At 34.9% G+C, this 12,171-nt stretch overlaps 1 protein-coding gene across 1 annotated transcript; it reads right to left on the bottom strand.

The window, feature by feature from the left end:
• Positions 1 to 9,494: 9,494 nt before the first annotated feature.
• Positions 9,495 to 12,161, bottom strand: LOC139504946 (uncharacterized). Its single transcript, XM_071294824.1, has one exon. The coding sequence runs from the start codon at positions 11,086 to 11,088 to the stop codon at positions 9,958 to 9,960; it is 1,131 nt and encodes a 376-aa protein (XP_071150925.1). The 5' UTR covers positions 11,089 to 12,161; the 3' UTR covers positions 9,495 to 9,957.
• Positions 12,162 to 12,171: the final 10 nt, after the last annotated feature.

The raw sequence follows: 12,171 nt of genomic DNA, 5'->3' as shown, positions 1-12,171 counted from the left end.
AAACTCCCCTTAGTGCAAGGAGAAATTGTCATTTATTTTATTGTTTTGAGACCACGATAATAAAGATATTATTTGTGTAATTTTATTTAATATGTATGTATTTCTTTCACTTGACAGGGTATTAATACTGAATTAAACTAAAGTCCCCATTCAGTTGATAGTACAATGGTTTATGTCTCGCCTACAATACATAGGACTGTTTTACTGACGATGGTGGTATAACTGTTGCATCTAATTTTATTGCTAAGGTCCATATCTCGTGAAGTATGAGGCATGGTCTTTAATATTTGGTATACAGATGCTCCACTAGTTCACATCAGTCTGACATGTGTCATTAATCCTTGACCTTTTTTCATAAAAAGAAGATGTGGTATGAGTGCCATTGAGACAATTCACCATCCAAGTAACAATGTATTAAAAGACCGACCATCTTACTTTAAGGGGGGGACAGGGGTATGGTATTTTCTTTATAAAAGATTCTGAGAAAATATTGAAAATATTGTGGTTAAGCAAGTGACAAACAGTAAATTCTGAGATCCTTATTTTCCCCAAAATAGGTGGGAAACTCGAGTTATTTGCAAAAATCTCAAACAATTGCATATAAAGGAAAATTGAGGAGACCTTTCTTTTTAAGCTTTACAATCTTTATTTGGGCCCGGTTCTATGATAACCCTTGTAGGAGTTATTAATCCGTAAACGTCAACTTTCAGGAAGTGATAAATATTTACTACAACTAGAGAACACTTATTTAGATGACTAAAACATAACGTCTCTATATATTACTTTATTAAGAGGTTATTATTTGACCATGATGTAGAAGGTTAAGGTTACACAAAGGTCATTTAAAGATGTCACACATCGCCTTATAGTCATGCAGCCGCACATTAAGAAGAAAGAAAAGAAGTTAGCTGTATCCTTCAACTTTACTTTCCGCTATATAGATGATGTTCTCTCACTAAATAATTCAAAATTTGGTGACTATGTTGGACGCATCTATCCCATTGAACTTGAGATAAAGGATACAACAGATACAGTAAAGTCTGCCTCATATCTTGACTTACATCTAGAAATTAACAATGAGGGTCGGTTGAAAACAAAACTTTACGATAAAAGAGATGATTTCAGCTTTCCAATTGTGAACTTTCCATTTCTATGTAGCAACATTCCAGCAGCACCTGCGTACGGAGTATATATCTCCCAGTTGATACGCTAGTCCAGGGCTGGTGTTTCCTATCATGATTTTCTTGATAGAGGGTTGCTGCTAACAAGGAAACTATTAAATCAAGGGTTCCAAGTGGTGAAGTTGAGGTCATCTCTTCGTAAGTTTTACGGACGCCATCACGAGATGGTTGACCGTTATGGAATAGGCACTGGCTACGGTTACCTCCAGGGAGTATACTTTGAACATACATGTATATACTACGAATAAAGTGTATTTTCTATCTGATATCATTTCCACGGCGGTCACAGAGTTAATTAAATAGACAGGGTTTGTGAAATGTATCAATGACCGCCGTAGATCGATTAGTAAACTGAGAATTGAAAGTAAAAAGCAAATACACTTTATATTTATAGTAATATGAATGTTCATAATACACAGATATGCGCTAAAATTATTCATGTGATAGAATGCCCGCGAAGTCGCGGGTGTGTTCTAGTATTTCATTATAATACGTTAATTTGATCAGCAAACAGCAATCTCGTGTTTTTATAGCTGACAGCGGCTATGCGGTATGGGCTTGCTCATGGTTGAAGGCCGTACGGTGACCTATAGTTGTTAATTTCTGTGTCATTTGGTCTCTTGTGAAGAGTTGTCTCATTGGAAATTACACCAAAATCTTCTTTTTTTATAATTATTCTGAAATTAACCTTCATTTCAAAATGAAATGTAACATTCATGATGTCATGACCTTCCACATGAATGTTTATGTAGGCTATTGGCTTCCACAATAAAGTGCACAGATAAATAAAAGAAAGAACCTGATAGAAATTGTACTTTCATGATCCGAGCAAAAAAAATGTAATAAGAAGTATTGAATGCTTTTTTTAGTAGTTCTATAGAGTTGTAAAAGCGTTGACCGTGCGCACATTTTTATAGAAGGAAGCGTGCTTCATACAAAATATACGCATTTTACAATCCAATGCATTTACAAATAGAAGCATTCAATCGTTAAGTATATTTATGGAAAGAGCATCGTCCATAGATTTCCAATAGTTATACACGTGTATAATAGTTACGCTGAAAGGTGCCCACAGGTCACCTCTGAAAAAGTGCTATTTGCGTAGTAATATTAAGGTTCTAAAAATAGAATTCTGCCGTAAGGTGACCAGAGGTAACCGATGTCAATATCGGTGTATTAGCAAGGGCAATGTAAAAAATAATCGGTGTTTGGAGATAACAGATAACCAGTCAATGTCTGTATATCCCTTTAAACGATAACCATTTTATCATACGAGAAAGGTATAACCAAATGATGTTTCAAAGTATTGATTACAAAGCGTCAACTAACACATACAGACTATGGTTACCTCTGGCCACCTTACACAGCTATATATTTATTTTCTTTAATTTCATCATATAAACAGCAAATTATTTTAAAACAACCATTTAACTTAACAATAAAGGGGGGACTGGCAACATCTGGGCATCTGACACAGAAACAGACGATATATTGTTATGTCTGGTCTTATATCAAAACATCTTATCAAAATCTGGTTAAGTGATACATATATAAAATAAGATAAACCCTGGTTACTCAATACAGATATATACTTAGGTTACCTGTGGTCACCTTACACAGATATAAACTTGGGTTTCCTTTTGTCACCTTGGGAAGCTACCATTTGATTTTCAGGGCGGTGGGGCCGTGGGGTGGGTTTGGGTGTGCTAGGATGAAACATTTTGTCCTGCATTTGTTTAGTTGCTATCTTCTTTTCTTCTTGTCCTGCCTTTTTTATTTAAACTATAATGGTCCTGCCTTTTTAATAAGTTAAACCTTTTTTACTTAGTTGCTCATCCTGCCTTTTTTTAACTCAAAAATCATGTCCCGACTTTTTTCAAATTTCATCCGAACCTACCGCCACCTAAAAATCTATTGGTCTCTCACTGAAACAGAAATAGACTGGGGGGTTGTCTTTGGTCACCTTACACAGTTTTAGATATAGACTTGTGGTGTATCCGGCCACATTACCCAGATATAGACATTAGTTTCCATGTGGTAACCTTTCATGTATATCGACTTGGTTGACCTCTGGTCACCTAACACATATATAGACGGGTTACATCTGGTAACCTTACACTGGGTGTGTTTGGATATAAACCTGAGGCGGCCTATGGTTACCCATAGGTACCTATGGTTTGATATTTTGTGTATAAAATATCAAACCATAGGTACCTATGGGTAACCATAGGCCGCCTCAGGCGTATATCCAAACACACCCACTGATATAGAATGGGGTTGCCTATGATCACCTTACACAGATCTAGATATAGACACAGATATACACTAGGGTTACCTCTGGTCACCGTTTATGGATATAAACTGGGGTTACCTCTGGTCACCTAACATATATATATAGACTGGGTACCTCTGGTCACCTTACACAGATTAGACTATATTTACACCTAACACAAGTATAGACTTGGATTAACTCTGGTCACCTTACACAGATCTAGATATAGAATCAGATATATACAAGGGCTACCTCTGATCACCTTTAACATATATATACTTAGTTAGCCCTGGTCACCTTACATGTATATCGACTATGGTTACATCAGGTAACCTTACACAAGTATAGACTTGGGTTACCTCTGGTCACCTAACACAAGTATAGACTTTGGTCACCTCTGGTCACCTTACACAGATCTAGTTAAAGAATCAGATATATACTAGGTTAACCTCTGGTCACGGTTCATAGAAATAGACTGTGGTAACCTCTGGTCACCTTACACATATATAGACTTGGTTACCTCTGGTCAACATACACATATAAAGACCTGGTTACCTCTTGTCACCTAACACGTATCTAGATAAAGACACAAGTATAGACTTGGATTCAATCTGGTCACATTACACCGATATAGACCTTGATTACTTGTGGTCTCCTTATTTGTATATAGATTTGGGTGACCAATGGTCATCTAACATATATATAGAAGGATTACTTCTGGTCACCTTACACTTATTTAGACTTGGGTGACCTCTGGTCACCTTACACAGGGTGTGTTTGGATATAAACCTGAGGCGGCCTATGGTTACCCATATATACCTATGGTTTGATATTTTGTGTATAAAATATCAAACCATAGGTACCAATGGGTAACCATAGGCCGCCTCAGGCGTATATCCAAACACACCCACAGATTTAAATATCGTTCATAGATATAGACTGTGGTTACCTCTGGTCACCTTACATATATATAGACTTGGGGTGTGTTTGGATATACGCCTGAGGCGGCCTATGGTTACCCATAGGTACCTATGGTTGGATATTTTATACACAGGGTGTGTTTGGATATACACCTGAGGCGGCCTATGGTTACCCATAGGTACCTATGGTTTGATATTTTGTGTATAAAATATCAAACTAAAGGTACTTATTGGTAACCATAGGCCGCCTCAGGTGTATATCCAAACACACCCATAAAGGCCATAGGCCGCCTCAGGTGTATATCCAAACACACCCTTGGTTACCTCTGGCCACCTTACACATTTCTAGATATAGACTTGAGGTGTATCCGGTCACATTACAGAGATATTGACATAAGTTACCTATCGCAACCTTACATGTATATAGACTGGTTACATCTGGTCACCGTACACTGATATAGAATGGGGTTGCCTATGGTCACCTTACATAGATCTCGATACAGACACAGATAAATACTAGGTAACGTCTAGTCACCGTTCATATGTACCTTACACATATATAAACTGAGTGACCTCTGGTCATCTTGGTACGCTGACCAGAGGTAACCCAAGACTATATTTGTGTTAGGTGACCACAGGTCACCAAAGACTGATATATGTGTACGGTGAGCAAAGGTCACTCAAGACTTATATCTGTAACCAGAGGTAACCCAAGTCTATATATGTGTAAGATGACCACAGGTCATCTAAGACTGATATATGTGTATGGTGACAAGAGATAACCCAAGTCTATATATGTGTACGGTGACAAGAGGTAACCCAAGACTTTGTATATTTGTAAGGTGACCAGAGGTAAAGCAAGACTATATATGTGTTTTGTGACCAGAGATAACCCAGGACTATCTATGTGTAAGGTTACAGAGATAACCCAAGTCTATATTACTGTAAGGTGACCAGATGTTACCCATGTCTATATCTGTGTGCAGTAAACAGAGGTAACCCAAGACTATATCTCTGTGAGGTGTTATCATGTGTTTATCTGTGTAAGGTGACCAAACGTAACCCATGTCTTTTATCAGTGTAAGGTGACCAGATGTTACCATGAGTATATCTGTGTACGGTGATTAGAGATAACCCAGGTATATATCTGTATAATTTGACGAGAGGTATCCCCAAACTATAGCTGTGTTAGATGACCAGATTTAACTAAAGTCTATATATGTGTAAGGTGACCACAGATTACCAAAGTATATATATATATAAATAGGTTTGAACGTTGTTTTCAATTTAGACTTGTTTATATTTTTTCGTTTGGGCTTGTATTATATTTGCCTTCGGGTTTATATGATCCGTTCATCCTATTTTGACTCTTTCAAAATTCAAGAGTCTATCCTAAATTGAGGTAAGTTTTATGGCCTTCCAAATACCGTTTCGATTCCTAACATCACTGAAGAGACATCAATTGTCGAAATCCGGATATGGTGTACAAATTTTTGCACCTTATGTTTGCGGTATACCATCTTTTCCGCAAGTTTGTTGTTTTCTGTGTGATAATAAATTAATAATAAGATTCATTTTGTAACACCTGGTGATCCGTTTATTTGGAAATCGCCAATGGCAGTCAGCAGAGTTTAAGAATATCAGTTGTTCGACCTGCTAGTCAAATGCGTTTTGTTAAAATATTCTTTCTCACTTTTTTGGTCTTTTGGAAAATGTTGTTTGTGCTGTATTTAGACCCCTCTACCAAGAAATTGTTTTACATGCACACGTATAAAAATTGCGGTTTTTATCCAACGCAATCATAGGTTTGAACGTTGTTTTCAATTTAGACTTGTTTATATATATATATATATATGTGTATAAGGTGACCAGATGTAACCCAATGCAATTGTAAGCGGATAGCAGATTTCAAAGTTTTCTAATTTTTACATTTTTTTCTTTGCAGTTTGAAACAATGATAACAATGTTTTTTAAAATGTTTTATGCACGAATATTGCAAAAAGATCACTTTTATTCTGTTTACCCTGTATCAACTATATGTAACGTTCGTGAAATAATGTACTTTTTTCGCTTAGATATACATTTTCAACCGTTTCTGTTGGATGACCTAGCGTAACTATTATTCTTATGCATAGTTATAATGGTGAAATGTAATCTCTTTTTGGTGATACTATGGCAACAATCTACATCTATTTAATACAAAATATTGCAAAAAGGGGATGAAAAAGTCTCCAAAGTGTGGTTCAAAGTTGAATTTCAATCCATTATTTAGTGATACCTTTCCTGAAACTATAGACATTTATTTATAGACGTGTAAAAAAAAACTATACCTTTTTCCCCGTTTTTACATAAAATTGAATTGAAAAGATCGAGGGTCAAATTTTTGTTGAAAAATACTACAGTAATTTCCGGACCTATGGGCGGTACGGATGTGAAAATCAAAATAGCATATAAAACATGCTAAAACATTCTAGACATATAAACCTACTGTCAGTTACTGTGAGTACTCTCAGATCTTTACTAATGGCCTTTTTGTTTTTGGGATGTATAAGTGCCCAGCCACTATCACTCTTTTTTTGTTTTTTCTATGTGTATCCATCTGACGAGTTAAGCCTTTGTCAACTGATTTTTATTTGTACTGTTACACCACTGTCCCAGGTTCGGGAGAGGGTTTGGATCCCGCTAACATATTTAACGCCGCCACATTATGTATGTATGTTCCTGTCTTAAGTCAGGAGCCTGTAATTCAGTGGTTGTCGTTGGTTGCTGTGTTACATATATGTTTCTTGTACATTTATTTGTAGGTCGTTAGTTTTCTCGTTTGAATTTTTTACATTTGTCATTCCAGGACCGTTTATAGCTGACTATGATGTATGGGATTTGCTCATTGTTGAAGGCCGTACGGTGACAAATAGTTGTTAATTTCTGTGTCATTTGGTCTCTTGTGAAGAGTTGTCTCATTGGCAATTACACCATATATTCTTTTTTATATTGGAAGGCTATATTATTCTTCAACTATCTAAATTCAATTTTATTGTACAAAATCTTTTATGCTTACACATGGCCAAAATGCGAAACTAATCTTCTAACTGTGTATTGTTACCTTCACTGTTTAGTTAATTTTTGATAATGGCCATTTGACGTGGCTCGGTACTTATACATCCCGTCATATAGTGTTGTTGTGCTTTGGTGAAATTTGTATGCTTGTCTTTTTTGCTGGTGTGCTGTGTCTGTATGTCTTTTCCCGCTTCTTTGATGACATAGTTGTTTGTTTTTATAGTGATTAAGATTATAACACAATAATGACTGCTGTACCCCTATTTTGGACATTTTTTTCTTTTATCTCTGTTTGTTTTGATCACACATCGTTATCAATATAATGTAATTTCATGCGACTGTCATACAAGTGGGAGGTTAAGCAAGCTATAAAACCAGGTTTAGTTCACACCATTTTCTACATAAGAAAATGCCTGTACCAATTCAGGAATATGACAGGTGGTATCCATTCATTTAATGTGTTTTAGCTTATTATTTTGCTATTTGATTAGGGACTTTCCGATTTGAATTTTACTCTTAATTACACCTTATGTAAGAATCCCTGGGTATTGATTGTTTTTTGGACAATTGAAAAGTCTATGGTTTTGCAGGGGAAAACCCAAAAATTATTTTGAGCAAAAACAAAATAGGAGGTGCTCAATAGCATTACATCATGAAGAATCTGAGAAAGTTTTATCAAATAATATTAAGTGGTTCAGGAGAAGTTGCGGATACAACATTGGTACCCTCATTTTTAGGCAATGGCAAAGTACATGTTTTTTTAAATAGAAATCCCAAAAATTATATTGAACTAAAACGAAATAAGAAAAAGAGTGGCAAAAGATACCAAAGGGACGTTGAATCTCATAATTAATTAAAAAAAAAAAAAACTGACAAAGCCATGGTTAAAAAAGAAACAGACACAGACAAACAGACAAACAACACTTAACACAACATAGAAAAATAAAGATTGAGACACACGAACCCCACCAAAAACTGGGGGTGATCTCAGGTGCTCCGGAAGGATAAGCAGATCCAATAAGAGGTGCACAATGGTTCAAGTCTACGAAGTCTCATTCATGTTTTTTTTAACCATTTCATTGTCTTCTCTTCTCTTGGTATACAGTTTCAGCGTCATTTGATATTGAAGATTACGTCAACATTAATATATTACCTTTACAATAGCTTCACTGAGGAGTTACATTTCAGCGGAGGAAATGTATTTATATGTATCTTTGTGAATCTTTGGGATCACGACAGATCAACCAATCAGCTGAATTTCAAGTATTGGAATTGTGTATTTTTAACGCTGTTTTTGCATACTTAATAGGATAAAAATGTAATGCTGTTAGTATATATAAAACAGGCAATAACTCTCGTTACTCCTGGGAAAATTGCCGGGATTTTGCAACCTAAATGGGTAATTTAAAATTAATATTTTTGTTTCGTCGAACTTTTACCTTACGTTCATGGTTCATATGCCAATGTTGGATTTCTTTGAATTGGTCTGTTTTTCAGATACTTTAGGATAGTCAAACTATGTATGGCGTATTTAATAATTGTAGGGTGTACCAATCTGTCCGGCATGTGTCATTTTACCTTGACATCATTTCATGGTTCATTTTTTTCTATGAGGTTTGTTTCTGAGAAAATTTTAGCAATATGCTAACGGAATTCGATGTTAGGAATGATTGTAAAGCCTACATGTCTGTGTGAAAGGGTTTAGTTCGACTTTAATGCATTACATTTATCACTTACATGTTAATTTAAAGTAATGCTTTAAGAAAAAAATTTTTTTTGTATTATCAACATAAATTAAAATGAGAATATTAGAACAGGCGAGAAATATAAGTGTGTCCACTCTTGTTGCTTTTCGGTCAATTCCTGCAAATTATATATATATATATATATATATATATATAGCTATTAAAACCAGGTTATCGATTCAGGCTCCTATGAGTAAAGTTAGATTACCGGAAATCGTTAAAGTGTGACCTTATCTTGGCCTCAATTTCACAGCCCAATAACAGAGATTCATCGAATGAGCGATTTAGACACCTAGTATATTGTTTAATTATATAACAATTTGTACATTATGGAATGTATTAGGCTGTCGTCATCACGGTCTGTGGCATAACGATAACTGTTTTGTTATATATTTATATGTCTTTATTAAATTGATTGCTGTTTTACTTACAGCGGCAAATAACAAATAATTTTCATAACGATAATATAAGTTTACTTAATTCTTCACTATTGAAAACAGAAATGTGGGTTGGTTAACAATTTTCCAAAATAAACTGATTTCTGATAGAATAATAAAAGTCGATACCCATGAATTCATATATATCTCGAACATTTTCACATGTTGATGAGAAATAAACTAAAATCAATAATCAAAAACCTAGCAAAACACAGCTTTCATAAACACTTTTTTTTCAAAATAGTAAAGGTTTATGATTCGTATCTCAAGGGAGAACAGAAGTAAGCATACAAAATAGTGTTTTTGCTTCCTGTGGTGTGTCCACGACGTTGAAATCATCCAGATTCACATTTGTAATTTGCTGGATGAATTGACAGAACTCTTCTGAACAGCCTCTGGGCAGCATTGGTTTGGTGTAGAGCCTAGTAATGTCATCAAAGATACTTTCGTCACATGGTATGTCATAGGAATAGTCGACAGCGTCATAAAGTAGTGGCTGGTTGTACATAACATCCGGGACGCCATAGTTTTGATCAACTTGACGTTGTGACCGAATTCTATGACTATTCCACATATTTTGAAAATATCTAAATGTTGTTGTATAACTGGCAGGAAACAAAAACGTACACACTCTAGATGAACTGGATTTGTGTTATTGAGCTCTCCGTTATCTATCATGTCTTTAAACATATTTCTCCAGAATGTGGTGAAGTAAGGACACAGAAAACTCCACAGCATCTCAATCCTTTGATTCCCAGTTGATCGCCCCTCAGAAAAACTTCTGTACCCTGACATGTTATCATTGTGAACTGCACGTAACGCTATTTGTATCGACCTTATAATAACGTTCTCCGTACCAGCATCTGACCGAACCAATCGTGGAACACGCTTGGATTGTCTAAGGAATTCTACAAAATTAAGCGCAACATTACGTGGGTTTTTATTCGTATGACTTGCAGTTAGCCAAATGATTTTTCGAGAAAAGCCATCGATTGCTCCATGCACTGATATTCCAAAGGGTTTGAGTTTATCATATCCATCTATGTGAATACAAAAATTTGGTCCTAGATTACAATATCTTCTTCGCACAAGTCGACGTCGAGATCTTGCAACTACACCATCATAATGTATAGCTTTCAGTGCAATTCTCACCGTTTCCTGAGTAGCATTGATGCCACAGCAAGAATTAAGTATTTTCCACATTGCTCTATATCCAATATTAGAGTATCCTTGTTTGTGCAGTTGAATTATCTTTTGAACGATATTAATCAATGGACTCTCTGCACCATATCTTCTCAGTCGAAGTCTTTTCATCATTCTGTAGACTGTCTTAACACTAACAAATTTATTATGAACGAAAAGTAAAAATCCAGCTATTTCTTTAGCCGTATATGAAGAAGTAAAATAATAAGCAACTAACTCATCCGTTGAAGCAGTGTCACCTGGGTAACGCAAAGGATTTACAGTGTCAGCCATTTTATAATATGTTCTGAAAAAAAAAGTAAACGGTTATATACTTCAAAAGCAAAATCGTAACTAAAACATGCTTATAATGAGGCAAGCATGTTGGAGGTCACAGATTGAGAATAAAGCCAGTTTTAAGTTCAACTTTTCATTCTATTTAAATTAGGGGTTCATATTGTATTGTACATTTCATGATGACTTTTTGTTGACGCAACTGCACGTACTTAAATACTTTCGTTATGACCTTGTTAATTTATCAGTTCCTTCTACATTACTATTTTCTGAATATGTTGCAGATCTCGCATATTCACAACTTTTTTTGCAGAAAACAAAATATGAGCCAACGAACATGGAAGTTACCTTTTTGGTTTATTTACAAATTCAGCAAACATATCTACATACATCTTACAAACATATAGAAAAAATCCCTGAAGTTTAATACTACCAGTAAATGCAGTTGTAACTAATAAAGGAGAAACAATATCTTGAAAATCTGAATTTTAGATTATCATTCCCAATCCTACTCTGAGCAGCACTTTCATAATTTATTTCACGCTTTCAAAAATTGCCGTGAATTCTTTCAAACAATGCATTTTTGTTAATAAAATTAAAAAATAAGAGATTTCCTCTCTCCAAATTTGATGCAACACATTTAAGATATATGCACTATACACATATATATCTTTATCGTAGTGACCACAGATAAATACCCATATAAAAATATTTTCAAATAATTTGAACTTCGACAATTAAAAAAAAATATAAATGCAAAAAATGATATTTGATTCATATCATATGATTTTAGTATTTTGGTAAACATAAAAATATTGTTTGAACCATTCAAGTATCTGTATTTGCAGTTTTAGGACAAAACGACCAGCACTAAATGCTAGGATTTGAAGTAAGAACATAGGGTTGATACGTTTTAAAAGATAAACTTGTATCAACTGGTGCAAGAAGATATGTGTCTAAAAACGTCATAAAAAACATATTTTTCTACTTGAACCGAGTAGTGGCGTAGTTTTACTTATTTGTTGTCAAAATATGTCTATACACTGTACATATATAAACTTAAAGTTCATACCCTATATATGC

This window comes from Mytilus edulis, unplaced genomic scaffold, assembly GCF_963676685.1.
Source record: "Mytilus edulis unplaced genomic scaffold, xbMytEdul2.2 SCAFFOLD_361, whole genome shotgun sequence".
NCBI classification, from domain to species: Eukaryota; Metazoa; Mollusca; class Bivalvia; order Mytilida; family Mytilidae; genus Mytilus; species Mytilus edulis.
Note: the sequence above shows the minus strand (reverse complement) of the source record. Positions and strands in the feature narration are given on the sequence as shown.